The sequence below is a fragment of the Rhinolophus sinicus genome, linkage group LG07 (genome assembly GCF_036562045.2).
Source record: "Rhinolophus sinicus isolate RSC01 linkage group LG07, ASM3656204v1, whole genome shotgun sequence".
Lineage (NCBI taxonomy): Eukaryota > Metazoa > Chordata > Mammalia > Chiroptera > Rhinolophidae > Rhinolophus > Rhinolophus sinicus.
The window spans coordinates 7,827,679-7,842,847 of NC_133757.1; the positions used below are offsets into that span (position 1 = coordinate 7,827,679).

The following is a 15,169-nucleotide window of genomic DNA, read 5'->3' on the forward strand; positions in this document are numbered from 1 at the left end:
ACATGTCTGTGCTCCCTGCATCTCCGTGTTTATGAGACCGAGTTATCAAACTATCCTGTCGCCAAGATAAAAAAGAGACGTGCTTACATATTGAATCTGCTCTGTGGTATCAGCTCTATTCAAGTCAGCAGAATCTTCAAAATTCAATAGATTCAACAGATGTCACCAGATCACCAAGAGAGTAGAAAATTTGGTTTTGCTTTGCTTTGCTCTTCTTGTGGCAACTCAAAACATTATTTTTATGTTGAAATATAATACACTATAGTACACAATGAAAGAGACACATAACGTTTTACAATAAAACACAATCTCAAAACTTTTTAACTTGAAGCAGATCGCTATGGGCTACACAGTAGGGTGTAAGAAAGAATTCACTCTCCTCACCCATTAAGATATTCCAGCAAAGAATTCAGTACTAGAAAAGAAAGATGGCCAGGTTGGAACCTCAACCTCAGAGAACGGTCCCTACCTGAAGAGAAATGGTGACCAAACAGTTCACTTCACAGGAAAAGCTTCCCACAGGTCTGTAATAGGAAACCTAACACCTAACACCTCCTGAGCACCAGAACCTGTGGGTATTGCACTTGAATCAATGACATCAAGGTGACTCGATGAGGCTGGTACAGTTATCCCCATTCTACAGATGGGCAAACTGAGGTCACGTACTTAACCAGTAAAGGGCAGAGCTGGGTAGGAATCCAGGGCCCCTGCTCTGAACTTCATCGCTACCCCAGCTCTAGGCCATGTCCGCTGAAGTATGGCCACCCAACTTCTCCCAGCTGCTGCTGAATTTCACCTTTACCTGCAAGCCTGCAGCTCCCAGGACATGCACCCGCTGGCCTTGGCCAGATTTCCTCTGAGACCTGCCCAGGTCCACACACCAGACACAGCTCCCTCACGGTGAACAGGTTCACCAGAGGTACTGAGCCTCCTCTTCAAGGCCAAAAAGAGTTCCCAGTGTTTTTGTTAAACTTGTAGGAATGAGGTTGCTGGGCAGAGCAACATGGGTCTTTGGGGTGCCCCTCTGGATCACTGTCGATAGTCGTTACAACTTGGTGAGGGGCTGGGATGTCCAATACAGCAGCCACTTGCCACATACAGCTGCTGAGTGCTTAGAAGATGGCTGGTCCAAATGGATGTGCTGTGATTATAAAATACACACCAGATCTCAAAGACATTATGAAAACAAGAATGTAGACTATCACTTTAATAATTTTTATATTAATTACATGTTGAAATGATAATATGTGTGATCTACTGGTTAAATAAAATATATATTATCAAAATTGATTTTATATTTTAATTTTCTGTTTAGTTTTTTAACATGGCTATTGGAAAATTCAAGATTACATCTGTGGCTCATGTCATATTTCTATTGGACAGAGATGGTCTGTACCCTTCTGGAGACCTCTGATTGTCTATTAGATATAAGCTGGGATCTGTTGTAACCAATTGGCTCGGATGTTGCCACCTCTTTAATTCCCCTCAAAGAAAGGAGCCAGAGGTCACCCCACGTGGAAGGCTGGAGGGGAGGGTCCAATCAGAACTCTTCCCAGAAATCCTCAACCAATGGGAGGGTGGAAGAACTTCCCCCGCCCCCCCAGTCCAAAGCACAGGGAAGGCCAGCCCTCTCCATCCTCATTTCCTTCAAGGACCAGGGCAAAGCAGGTTGTGGAGCCAAATGATCTAAACAGAAACAGACCTCAAGCCACAATGGAAAGCCATGTACTCAAAACCCACATATGTAATTTAAGAGTTTTGGGTAGTCACAATAAAAACGGGAAAAAGAAATACGTGAAATTAATTTTAATACTATATTCTCACCCGAGACATTCAAAATATTATCATTTTAACCTACAATCAATATAGAAATCATTCATGATGTATCTCATATTCTTTTTTCCATACTAAGTCTTCAACATCTGGTGTAGATTTTACACTTCCAGCACATCTCCCTTCACAGGTGACAAGTGGCTGCCTCATTGGACGCCACAGCTCTATAGACAATCTACAAGTCTGACACCCAAAGGACCCCCGACCAGGGCAAAGTGAACAGAAACACTGGTCACAATGTAAATGTCTACTGCTCCGTAAACTGATAAGTCGCACAACTTGAGCCACTAAGATCTGTTTGCAAAGAGTTCTGATGGCAGGGGGCAAACAACTCCATCAATACTTAAACAGAAAAAAAAGGGGTGAAAATACCCAAAAACAATAAATAACAGTAGTCGTTAGGTGGTGTGGTTGTGAACCTTTCTCTTTTCCTGTATAGCTTATAAATGCTTTAACACTAATTTCGAAATTATCATTTTAAAATTTAAAGTGATTAAAACAAGCCATGAAATATTCATTGAACTACTACTATACGTCTGGCCCTGAGTTCTCCAAAAAGGTGATGAAACACCCAGACACTGAAGAAGGAACTTAATGCATCATTTGTGGGGAGAGGGAGGGTTATTCCCATTAGATATTTTTCCCCACACTTTAATGGGGAATGTCAAAATCCGTACCAGCATGGGCGGCAGGGAATTACACGCTGAGTCAGCAGCAGAGACAAGTGTCTAATGCAGACCCAACCTGCATGTGTCGGCAGAAGGCGTCTGCATTTCACTGGCCTTTAGGGCAGGAAAGGCAGCTGGGTGTCAGTGGAAATGCTCAGACTCGAAAAACAGGTGATCACATTCTTTCGGCATGTGCAAAATATGAGTCAAATCATTTATAAAATGCCTGCAGCTGTTTGGGAGGAGACACTCGCCAGCCACAGGTACTAATTTAAAGTCCAGCCCCGCCCTGCTCACGTATGCATCACGTACATATGTGCGCGCATGCACGCAGTGTGTACCGGAACAGCCAAAGGCCTAAGGATGCTGCAAAGCCAGTTCACAATGTGTCTATCCACAGTATCTCCGTTTCCCCAAAAGTTTGAAACTCCCGAGCAGCAGCTTTTGTACAACCAATAGTGGCATTTCACTTACAAAAGAACAGGCAGGCACCCTGCAAGTGCGAAGGTCTGGGAGTCACAGTCATATGGGTCATTTGTCCCCCTCTAATCTCAAGATCTCTATGGAGTGTGACTGCTGTTAGTGGTCAGACATTCCTGCTTCAGAGATTAAATCAATGTTGAGTCCATTTGTCTCAAAAAGTAATAAACTACCTTAGTGGTTGTCTAGGGCTCTGGGGGGTGGGGAGTTGGGGTGTGATGTCTAAGGGGTACAGGGTTTCCTTGCAGGGACAACAATGTTTTAAAATTGATTGTGGTGATGGTTGTACAACTCTGTGATTATACGAAAAGCCATTGAATTGTACACTTTAAATGGGTGAATTGTATGGTATGTGAATTCCATCTCAATAAAGCTGGTTTTTTGTTTCTTTGTTTTTCAAAAAATAAGTAATAAGTTCAGATAGGAAAGCAACTCATTCAATGCCTTTGACAACAGTGACGCTTTCACTGAAGGGTCAAGGCCCTTCTTTACCTGTATGAACCACTGGGAATGACTATTTCCTTCTTTCTTACATGAGGACTTGTGCATGAGCAGTTCTCAAACCGTCTCTGTTGAACGAAGGTATCACGGTTCTCTAGAGGCTGATACCTTTTCACTGACCTTTCTGCTCCTCCTGCACTTCTGGCCTCATTGGAAATGACCTCGCCAGTGACACCTGGAGCATCCGTCTCAGGAACTGAACGTAAGGTGGCGGGGTCAGGCCCGGGGCTCTTTCTGTGATAATGCAAAGAAAGCAATAGATCGTAAGAAGGGCACTTCTTTTATGTCCTACTGAAAAGCCCATTTTGCAATCAAAGCTCTAAATGACTACTACCGTATGCCAAGATCCCTAGGAAAAAATTAGTTTCAGGCAGTCAATGGCTTTGACATGCTTTTGGATCATTTAGGCCTCTCTGCATAAATAAATCCAGATTCAAAGCAGATGTATCTGGACTCCAGAAAAACGTATGATTAACTATAACCTATGACCAACAGTGCACTGCCAGCCAGTAAACATTTCATGCTTTTCAAACAGTTTAAGTGCGATGAATTAAGGAACACAAGAGAAGGCATAAGACATGTTAAACAAACAGCTCCCACACACCACCCACGACTCACATGTTTCAGAATCTCAGCCCGTGAGGAGATTGTAAGCAGGTAAATGTAAACAATTAGGTATGGAAAACTTAGATTACCAACTGCCCGTCTGTTTGACTTATAGAAATCGGATGAGAATCACTTTTGAAGCTGACCCCACATTCCCACGGGAATTTATGATTTTAAGTACCTTTCAGCGTGAACTGCTTCTGGAACCAGGTTTTGCAGCTTTAGGTCCCAAGTTTTATCAGGTTCTGGAGGTGAGGAGACACACAGCTTCCTGTCCCCAGCAGGACTGGGAAGCTCAGGCCGGGGCTGCTGCTCAGCCTGCAGGTGCCCAGCCGGGCTCTCTCCACACAGGGTGGCTGCAGCCTCCATCCCCGGAGTCCCCTCAGAGCAGCCTGGGTCCCCACAGCTCCCTGGCGGCGTGGAGGCAGGAGCCACACCGGAGAACATGCTCATAGTACCTGTTTCCGGCAGGTCACCAGACACACGTGCCCCATTCTCAGCTGTGCTCAAAGTGACGTCACCCTCTGCTTCCCCAGCAGTTCCTGCCACCACGCTGGGCTCCAGAGGAATGTCTGTCACTTCTCCAGCTGCTGGCTCAGGGGTGTTCTGGTTGCCCTGGGCATTTTGTGTTTCCGAGATTCCAGCAGCACCTCCACGCCTCTTCTCACCTGCAAGTGTGTCAGGGGTCCAGGGCTCACTGACAGCCTCAGCCATAATCGGAACATCCCCATGGGGAGAAGACACTCCCTGAGCAGAGGTGGACAGTGGCACGTCACCTGGAGCCCCTGTGTGAGCAAAGCCCCGGGCTTCATCTTCTCTGGGTTGACTGTTGCTGGTGGTTGTTTCCTGGTGCTGTTTTCCAGAAGGAATTCTATCCTCTTGAACCAAGTCCCCTTCCCTGTGGCTCTGGGGAGCCACCTGCAAATCAGCAGCTTTCTCCACCAGAGTCCCTGGAGAAGCAGCCTGTGAAGAAGGACCCAAAGCTGATTCCTGCCAGCTGCTTCTCTGCTGGGAGTGGGCCTGGCCTCCAAGCCCCAGCCCAGCTTCTCCGGCCCCCTCTGGCTTCTCGCTTTCCTTCGGCATCTGTGGGGCACCAGTCACTTCCTTCCCCACATTGCAACCTGGAAGGTTCTGCTCTGCGGCCAGCCCTACCAGCCCTGGCAGCTTTTCTGGAGCTGGGTCCTGGGGAACCAGATGGGAAACGTCAGCCTCTAAAGCCAACTCATGCCTCTTCTCCTTTGAGTTTACCCAGAGTCCAACAGGAGGGGCAGGTAGAGGGGCTACAGCCACTCCATCCGGAAGCTTCTCTGGGCTTAATGACACGCTCAGGTCCTTGCCTGCCACACTCCTCCCAGCTCCTGCCTTTTCTCCCGATGCGCGCTGAGGCCGATCCGTGGTCAGGGCTCCAAGCACAGACTTTTCAAAGATCTTGGTGATGTGCTCCCTGAAGTTAGGGAGCCCGGCAACCATGCTGGTCTGCTTGGAGCTTGCGTCCACAACACATGATGCGCCCTTCTTCAGATCCTGGGAAGGTTCTACCATCCTCTCCCCGCCTGCTGCCTCCCCTACCATGCCCTCCTTACTGTCAGGGCACGCAGGAAGCTCACAGGGGTGGGTGCCTGCGCCAGAATCACTTGTCGCTTTCTTCTCTTCTGTCATCTCCTTACCATCGGCCAGTAGCGGCATCCTGTCCAGGTAGGGCACAGAGTCCACAGGTCCCTCAAAGGTCCCGGCTTTGGGGCTTCCACTGCTGGCTCGCCCCACAGAGATTTCCCCACTTGCAGCTCCTGGCTCAGAGAGGGAGGCAAGGGGGCCAGCAGACAGCTTCCTGGAGGTGGCGTTTTCCAAGGCAAGCAGGGGCTCCCCTATGGGACAAGGGCTTTCACCAGGACCTCTGGGACCTTGAGAGGAAATCACTTCCACTCCACAATTTTCTGCCCCTTTCTTGGCAGCACCATCGATATGCAGGTAAGGAGTGTCAGGAACAACCTCTTCTGGTGGCCCAGATGGCAGAAGCCTCTTTGGGTCAGGGACAGCCTGGGCTGCAGGCATATCCACTGTGTTCCTTAGAATCCCACCTAGTTCTCCCGCTGGCAGCAAGGTATCCTGGGAGCTGGCTGAGGGCTGGTCAGCTTGGCCAGGCTCACCTGGGGCAGAGGTAGAAGCTTGCTGCCCGGGGGAGGGGCCGTGCTCAGTCTGAAGCAAGCCATCACTCAGAGCAGGTTCTCCTGGCGCCTCTGGAGCTCGCTGCATCCCCAGGTCTCCTTCACCAGCACCCCCACCAGTCTCAGTGGCCCCACTTTCTGCACCTCGCGCCTCGGCTGATGGGAAACTTCCGAGAAGCTTTCGGGCCTCTGCATCCAAGGCATTGGGGCACTCCATTTCCTTCCGTGGGGCCGGCACTGGTCGGTGCCTGCCTTCCTGGGTTTCATCACATGCCTCTCTCTCTGGAGCATCCTGAGTGGGTGTGACGCTGGGGCTGGCAGGCACTGGGGCTGGCAGGCGGTGAGCTGCATCCAGGAGTGGTACTGAGTCAGGCCAACAAGGTGGGGCCCCCACTGTGTTCCCACTTGCCTTCTCTGTCTTATGCAAGCCCTCGAGTGGGGGGCGAGTGTCAGCTGCTTCAGAAACTCCTGCATCCCCGCAACAGGCTTCTTCATGCTGACGACTGCCTTTTGGCCCAGCAACCAGCTCCTGTTGGGACTTGCTCAGCCCCGGCCCAGCACAGCAACTTTCCTTTCTGCTCAAGCCAACTGTGACAGAGGAGTCTTGTAAGGTGTCTGCTGCACAAGGCGAGACCTTGGGGGACTGACTGCCAGGGCAGGCTCCCTCTGGCCCATTCTCTCCTGGTGCTGACAGCTCCGACTGCTCGGTCACAGGACTCTCCAGATCTGCATCCCTGGGAGCTGAACTTGGAACATCAGACAGGCTGCCTTTGAGGAGCTCGCTTAGAAGTTCTGATCCAGAAGCCTGCTCCTCTCTTCCGGGAGTGGGCAAGCTCACATCCTCCGGAGGTTTCACAGGAGGTTTCACGTGGATTTGGGGAGAATCTGCATCTGGGTTCTTAAAACCTGGATCCCCTGGAGAAGTGTCTTTCTCCTTTTCACAGGGTTGGGCCTTCTCCCCGAGCGTATCACAGACAGATGCTCCTGGGTCCGACAGGGATGGTTGCAGATGGCTCTCAGAAGACATTGCGGGCCCCTCGGGTGCAGTTATTTGTATCCAGCTGTTTCCTGGGCAGGATGGGTTTCCCTGCTGATCTTGCTGCTGGCTCAGCATCGTGAGCCCACAGTCCACTGCTAAGCTCTCCCCATCGGGTGGATGTGGCCCCTCAGCTTGGACTTCCTGTCCAGCTGCATCACGCTCCGGCCCAGGGCGTTGGGGGGATGTCAGCAGGCCCTCCCCTTCACAGCTGCCGGGCCCCTGCACAGATGGAAGGCTCCTCGTCTGTACGTCAGATGAGCTTTCCACCTCCTGAGCTTTGGGGACAACCTCTGCAGCAGGAGTTGACAGGAAATCTGATTTCTCAGATTCTAAAGCAGGAAGAGAGTCCATTCTTCCCAGTCCCTTGACGTCCTGAAGGGTGTCAGGACATTTGGGCTGTAATCCCGGCCCCTCCCAGGAAGCTCCTTCAGGAATAACGTGTTCACTGGCTCCATCTGGCCCACAGGGTGGGACAGAATCCTGCTCCTGGGGCCTGTGCACTGAGCCAGACTCATGGACCACATGGGCTTCTCCCAGCATCACACAGGCCACTGGGCTGTGAGCTGCAGCTTCTGATGAAGAGCTGGGCCTGTCTGCATACCCAGCTTCCTCCTTTCTGAGGGGCTGAGCTGAGGACGTGCTCCCCATGTCACTGGTTAGCTTAGAAACCTCCTCTTTCTCCATCTCTGGGTTGGTCTTGCAGCTGAAGGCCTGAGGTGGCTCTCCCCACAGGTTCCCAGGATCTACACCATCAAGTGATTCTAGGGCTTCTTCCTGCTGTGTAGGGTCAGCCCCAGGCAGTGTGCTTTTCTCCTTAGCCACAGCTGGGCTGTCAGGTGCCTTGGGTTCGTCCTCTGGCCCCGGTAACCTTCTGGAACTTTCATCCGATGCACTAGGAGGAGGGGGCGGCACTCCTTGTTGGACTTTGAGGCTTTGCTCCCTGTTCCAGAGTTCTCCTCTCTCCTCCTGGAGTGAACAGGCAGCAACCTCTCCAGGGCTCCCTTCTGGACCCTCTCCTTCACCTCCAAGATCTGATGTATGCTTTTCCTGTCCCACCAACCCTGCATCTGCCAGCTCTTTGGCCAGATCTGTAAGAATGGGCATCTCAGCCCCTGAAACCACCTCCCTGGCCAGCCAGCTGGGCTCTTCTGCAGCAACAGAAGCCTGAGCAGCTGTCTGTGAAGTGAGGCTTGCAGCTGGGCGTGCTTCCTCAGTGCTCACAAGCAGAGCCCCTTCAGACTGGTGGCCCACTGCCACGCAGACAGCTTTACTGGGCTCAGTTTCCCATGTCCCTGTCTGGGAGTGACACTGAGCATCACTGGCATCCGGAGTCTCCGTCCAAGAGCCCCCGGCCCCTGGCGCCAGGGCGGGACACAACGAATCCCAGGGCAGTTGAGCCCCCACTTGCTGCTGGCAGCTTTTCCGGGAAGTAGCAATTGCCTCAGCTTCTGGGGGAGGCCCTGAGCTGCTCCCCGTGGGATGGCAGGCCCCAGGGAGCCCCAAGTCAGCAGCTAAATCCTGAAGCGGTACCTCTCCTTGGCAGTTTCCTCTGTCTGAGGCTCTGGGGGCCGGATCTTGTGGGGTCAGGGTCTTGGGCTTTGGGGGGCACTCCTCCAGGCCAGCTGAACTCTCCTTGCCTGACTGGGGTGCAGGAGGGCTCCTGGGGGCCACTTGTACGGAAGCTGTCACCTGCCCAGACTCTGGCGGGGGGAAGCCACCTGCAGCCTCTTTGTCCTGGGGCTCGAAACCACCAGGCTGGCCATTCTCTCCACACAGCTGTCCTTTCACTGGCTCTCTGGGAGGTGCTGGTGAAGTTCCTGGTATTTGATTGGTGGAACTGGAGGATGTGGAGGTTTGTCCCCCGTCTTTCAGGTCTTCCCCTCTTTCAGAACTGGGTACGATGGAAACCACACTGTGCTGAGTAGAACTGTCCCCCCAAGGGGCAGACACCGCCCCTGGGGCATTTGGAGAAGGTTCCTTCCTGGGGTGCTGAGCGATGGGCTGAGTGAAGGGCCAGTCTTCAGGTGCTGTTGCTGGGCTTGCCAAGCAAGTTTCCGGGGGCCCCTCGGCAAAGGGCATGGAGACCGAGGGGTACTCTTGTTCCCAGGACGCTGGTGGGCTGGGCAGTGGAGAACCTTCTGGGCCCCTGGCTTTATGTGGGAGCTTCTTTGGCTCAGTCACCTCTGGGGACATGATGCGCGGATCCAAGCTGGCGGCACCCTCAGAAGACAAGCAGGAGCCTCCAGGCCCAACGCTGCCAACAATGAGAACACCGAATGTTTTATTGGTTCCCACGGAGGCCAAGGACAGACCCACATCACAGGAACTCCCCCCCCCCCACAGGCCACAAAACGCACCGTCCCCATGCAGCTCATTCCTCCCCATGAAGAGACCCTCTTCCCCCTCGGTCCCATCCCTCCATAACCATTATACATGCCATCACTTTCTCCAAAAATCAACACAGGGAACCTCAAACGTGCAGTTTGGGGCTTTCCGTGCTGGTCAGTACTGAATAGGGAAATACAGAAATAACTCATAATAGTCTAAAATGTGAGAAACTCCTAGATTTTAAATAAGCTCAATATAATGATAGAGGGTTTGAACCAATTCTGTGTAGTTTACAAGGAGGTCCCAAACACTCCTGGGGATCCTTAGATGTTGGGGGGAAAACGGCACAAGTGAGCACAGCCAAGCTTTGAAATAAAGAGCGACTCTTGACGATAGTTAACTTGATTCTTTACCTTTAACAGGTGGTCCTGTGAGAGGCATAATCCAAAAGTCAGTTCTATTTAGCTGTGGAATTTCTGCATGTGACCTATATATAACTCTTAGGAGCTGAATTACTTTATACCCATATTTGTGTTGAATACACTTTAGCTGGACATTGTGGGAAGAAAAACTATGAAGTGTGCCAGGGAACTTGGGAGAACCAGACTCAGAATTATGGACTTGCTATAGCTAAACAATTACCAACTTATTGATAAAATAGCTTTTCACATGCTCTATTTGGACGGTGTTTCTCAATTCTATGTAGTTTTAATTAAGTGCATTTTTAAATTTAAGACAATACATTTCCAATACTACATTTTGAAAAAGTAGAAAGGTAACAGAAGTATGGCTTTCTAAAGGCTCTCGCCATTTTCTTTAAGGTTATCATAGGGAGGAAAATGCATGGAATCTTCTTGTAACTGTGTGTTACATACACATTCATACACACCTAAACCCACAGTGTTTTGGATATGACCAGTGGAAAAAATTCTGCTCTAAAATGCTCAGTACCAAAATCCTAGCTTTCCATGCAAGGCAATGCATATACATTCATATATGAGAGATGCATACAGTGGGAAGGTGAAGTACATTCCTGTTAAAATTTAGAAATGTGTGTTATGGACTGAATTGTGCCCCTCCCCCCAAATCCATACGTTGAAGCCCTAACACCCAACGTTACTGTATTTGGAGATAGAGCCTTTAAGGAGGTAATTAAGGTTAAATGAAGTCATACAGATAGAGTCCTAATTCGATATGTCTGGTGTACTTATAAGAGGAAGAGACACCAAGAGCACCCTCTTCCACGAAAGGACACAGCAAGAAGGTGCCATCTACAAGCCAAGAAGAAAGGTCTCTCCAGAAACTAACCCTGCAGGCACCCTGACCTTGGACTTCCAGCCTCTAGAACTGTGAGAAAATTAATTTGTGTTGTTGTAGCCACCTGTGGCACTGTTAGGGCCGCCTGAGCAGACTAACACAATAGGCGTAAGGATAGTTGTTGTACTATCCTCTCAACATTATTGAGGTTACAAGTTTCCAAAATGAAAAATTGGGAAAATAATAATGGATGAAATTCATTGGACATCAAGGCTTTGCGTGGACTGTCTCTTTTACCTTTGCTGATGGGTGTTAATTGCTGCCATTTTGCAGATGAGAACACTGAGAACAGCGCGGTTAAGCTTGGATCTGATGGACCATGATCTTATTCACTCTATGCTGCCTCCCCGATAAAAACTTCCAAGGAGGGAGGCCGAATGTTTTTGTCCCCAAATTCTTATGTTGAAACCTAATCCCCAAGGTGATGGTATGTGGAGGTGGGGCCTTTGGGAAGTGATTTGTTCTTGAGGGTGGAGCCCTTGTGAATGGGATTAGTGTCCTTATAAAAGGGAACTTAGAGAGCTCCCTTGTCCCTTCCACCATGGGAGACACAGGAGAAGATGGCCATCTACGAACCAGGGCGCTGGCTCTCACCAGACATGGCATCTGCTGGTGCCTTGACGTTGGACCTTCAGCCTCCAGATCCATGAGAAATAAATGTTGTTTAAGCACCCAGTCCGTGGTATTTTTGGGAGCTGAATTACTTTAGAGCAGCCTGAACAGACTGAGACAGAGGCCAAGAGGCTCCCTGACTTCATTCCAGCCTTTCACTAAGCCCCTCACCTATGAAATGCATGTGACATCCTATGATATCCTAGAAGAAGGTGTGTTCACACCATCACTACACCAGCCATCCTTATTTAATGCCTGCTCCTGAACATTTGACAAGAATGGAGTGCCTGAGGCACTGAAAGATTCAAGATGGACCCAAGAGAGAGTCGGCTACTGTTTCAACCAGATTATCATTTTCTGACCCAAAAGCAGAGCTGACAAGAGCAAAGAGAAAACTCAGAGAGTAAGTTATATGAATCCCTGCAAATCCCAAATGGCTATGAGGACAGAAATGCCCACAAGAGCCCTGGCCCAGCACTGGCTGGCACGTGGAAAACCATCTGGGGTGCGGTAAGAAGCCAGGCCTGTCCTTCTGGAAAGCATGAAGCTCAAGAGGGCTCACAAACTGCGAGGCTGTTGGCTCAATGGGTTGTTCCAGAACCAGCAACTCTGCACTACACATCTGGTGATTTTCCTTTAAATAAGCACTTGGCATTTCATTGTGTCCCACCTATTAACCAGAGGTCAAACTGGTTAGTAGTTAATGGTGTGTGATTCTGAAAGGAAGCGCTCCTATTTAGGTCGGCTTGCTCAAGGAGCGCAGAACAACAGAACACACCCCCCTCCAAGCTGGTAATAAGACAAACAAGGCCATTTCCTTGTCCCCACCTCTGGCAGGAGCTGCCAGCTTAAGGGGCGTGTGTGTTCCCTTCAGGCTGACAGAAGTCATTGTCATCTGGGGGCAAGAGGATAAACCACTGGATTTGGGCCCCTTCAAAACCTGTGGGTCTTATCACAGAGCAACCAGGAGCAAACCTCCCACTGAGTGCGAGGCACATGTCTCTCCACAACAAGAACCCAGCCTTCGGTTTATTTCCCATAAACTGAGCACGGCAATCTCTTTGATGACTCAACAGAAGCAATTTTTAAAGCCAGATTAAAGCCACACACCAGGAGCAGATTTGCCTAAGGGCAGGAAAAATTCTAAGAACTCTTCTGTTGAGGGCTCTGCATTAATCGAAGCTTACATAATGTCCTTTTATGCTTCAAGATTGAGTCGAAACGTGTGGGATGGAGGTTCTGCTCAGAATTCAAAGGCCCGCTCCTGTGGGCTGGGCTCTCAATGGAAGGTTTTCAGCCTGAAGGGGGCGCTGCCTTTGTAATGGGGTGGGGAGGGCACTGGGACTGCAGCCTCCCCCCCTCCCCCACCCCCCAACACACAACAAAGGGAGAAGCATGAGGTGCAGACCTGGGAGGTGGGTGATTTGCTGCAGCAAAGTTCTGAGCAGACATGGGGAAACAGAAAAGGCCCTCCCCACTACCCTAGCTGAAGACAATCACATCCGGAGGGGTTCTTAAGTGCATACCGTGTTTCCCCGAAAATGAGACCTAGCCGGACCATCAGCTCTAATGTGTCTTTTGAAGCAAAAATTAATATAAGATCCAGTCTTATATTAAAATAAGAGCCGATATTATATTGTATTACATTATATTACATTACATTACATTACATTATATCATATTAGACCCAGTCTTATATTAAAATAAGACCAGGTCTTACATTAATTTTTGCTCCAAAAGACACACTACAGCTGATGGTCTGCCTAGGTCTTATTTTCAGGGAAACATGGTAGTTCTGAAGACAACACACCAGCCGACCAGGAATGCTTAAAAGGAGGAAGAAGGCCAATTGAGGGAAAAAAAACAAGCATGGCCGTGCACTACCGCTTTAAGATCAGCAAAAGCAGACAGCAAAACTGTCAGGATGGAGAGCTGCCCTGCACTGAGCACTTGCTAAGGAGAGGGCCACGCTAAGCACTTGGCAGTTACGATTGCCCGGTAGAGAGGATGCCCCCCCCACGGCCACTGCACACATGACGAAATGTTCCCAGAGAGGTCCAACACCAGACCTGGACGTGCAGAGCCCCTTTGCAAAGCAGGCTCAAGCCCTGTGCTGCCGGCTCCACCGGGCCACTTCCCACGTTCCCTGTACTGATTTCTGATCCCACCTCTTCTCCCATCCATTCTGTTCTCCAGGCTGCAGCCAGAGCAATGGCTTAGAAATGAAAGCCTGATTCTGTCACCCCCAGGGTGGGGGGACTCTCAGGTGACTTCACTTTGCTCTCTCTGTGGCTCCAGTCAACTTCCTGCCTTGAATATCCCACACAGAGCTCCCCATCCTGCGTCTGCCTGGAGCCTGGATTCCCCCAGCCTGCCTCAACCCTCGTCTTTACTTCTCAGCAAAGTGTCTTCACCCAGCCTCTCGGATCAGACCTCCTTTCACAGGCCCACCCAGTGACGGCACTAGTCACAGCTGCCATTAACATTGGTGACCATTTCCCCCACTGGAGGATGATGGAGACTGTGTCTTGTCTCGTTTCAATATTCTGAGTGGATGGAGTGCTTGTTGGGACCTGCGCTGTGGTTTGCATCATCTATTCCAGAGACTTTGGAAAAGCAATTTATGCTGTAAGTGATCTATGTAGAGGAAAGAATTCTCAAGTTAATAAGGAGATGAAAACTGCCACGCCTTTAAAACCTTAACACGGATTTCACGTAGAAAGGCACCTCCTCTGAAACTCCTTTGTGATCCTAGCAGATTTGGCCCAGTCCACACACACCATCCTAACAATGGCCCCTGCACAGATGCCAGGGAGCCCACTGACCTTGGCAGTTCCGTCAGACTCAGCTTTGTATTTTTAATCCAGTTTTAACTTTTTTGCACTCATTCTGAGCTAGAAAAAAACAGACCACAATGCCTGAGCAACCCAAGCAATAGATGAAGGTCCCAGTCACCAGCCTATTTCATTGAAACATGCCTCTCTGCAGACCCACAGACCTCAATGGGAGGTGAGGGAGAGTCAATGAGTCAGCATTACCAGGGGTCAAGATGGTTCAATGTTAAAGACGTGAAAACCATCCCAGATTCCGTCCCAGCACTAACACAGCTGCAGTGATGAGTTTGGGAAGATTAACTGCTGTCAAAATTGGCATCTGAGCCCATAAAAAGACAAGGAACTATGAATGTTTTTGATACAAGCTGCTCTTGAAAAGAAAACAACTCTTGCCCATGTGTGGGGGCAGAACCCCAGAAAGAAGTTTCCAGGCTCTTGGCCTCACATAGACAGGTGCCTGGCTCAGGTAGTAAATGGCCATCAACTGTGATTGCATGGCCGTCAGCTGTGGCTAGTTGGCCATCAGCTGTAACCAGTGAGCCATTGGCCACTAATATAACTGCTGTGGCTACGCTAGCAGAGAGAGGGAAAAAAAGTGGGGGCTAGCAAGAAGATGGTGGCTGAGCCTGCAAGCAGTGTAATGAGGGTTGAGAATTGTGTGGCTCCTGTTTCCTGTTTCTCCAACCCAGCCACCAGCGAGAATATAGTGGTATGACTCCCCTACTCATGGCTCCGTGGGTGTTCCTTTTTGGCCTCACTGTATCCTGCGTTCTTGTGTGGGGAGCG

The 15,169-nt window shown here is 50.0% G+C and overlaps 1 protein-coding gene across 36 annotated transcripts in view; it reads right to left on the reverse strand.

Moving 5' to 3' along the window:
- TACC2 (transforming acidic coiled-coil containing protein 2) overlaps positions 1 to 15,169 on the reverse strand; it is a 186,365-nt gene that overhangs the window by 126,185 nt on the left and 45,011 nt on the right. For 23 of the 36 annotated variants that reach the window (XM_074338935.1, XM_019752918.2, XM_019752916.2 and 20 more), the window contains 2 exons: positions 4,270 to 9,546; positions 3,591 to 3,716 (listed from right to left, as the gene is read on the reverse strand). In XM_074338935.1, coding sequence (XP_074195036.1) covers positions 3,591 to 3,716; positions 4,270 to 9,546 — 5,403 coding nt within the window. The remainder of the gene's footprint in view (positions 1 to 3,590; positions 3,717 to 4,269; positions 9,547 to 15,169) is intronic. The other 13 variants (XM_074338945.1, XM_019752919.2, XM_074338944.1 and 10 more) reach the window with 3 other exon arrangements.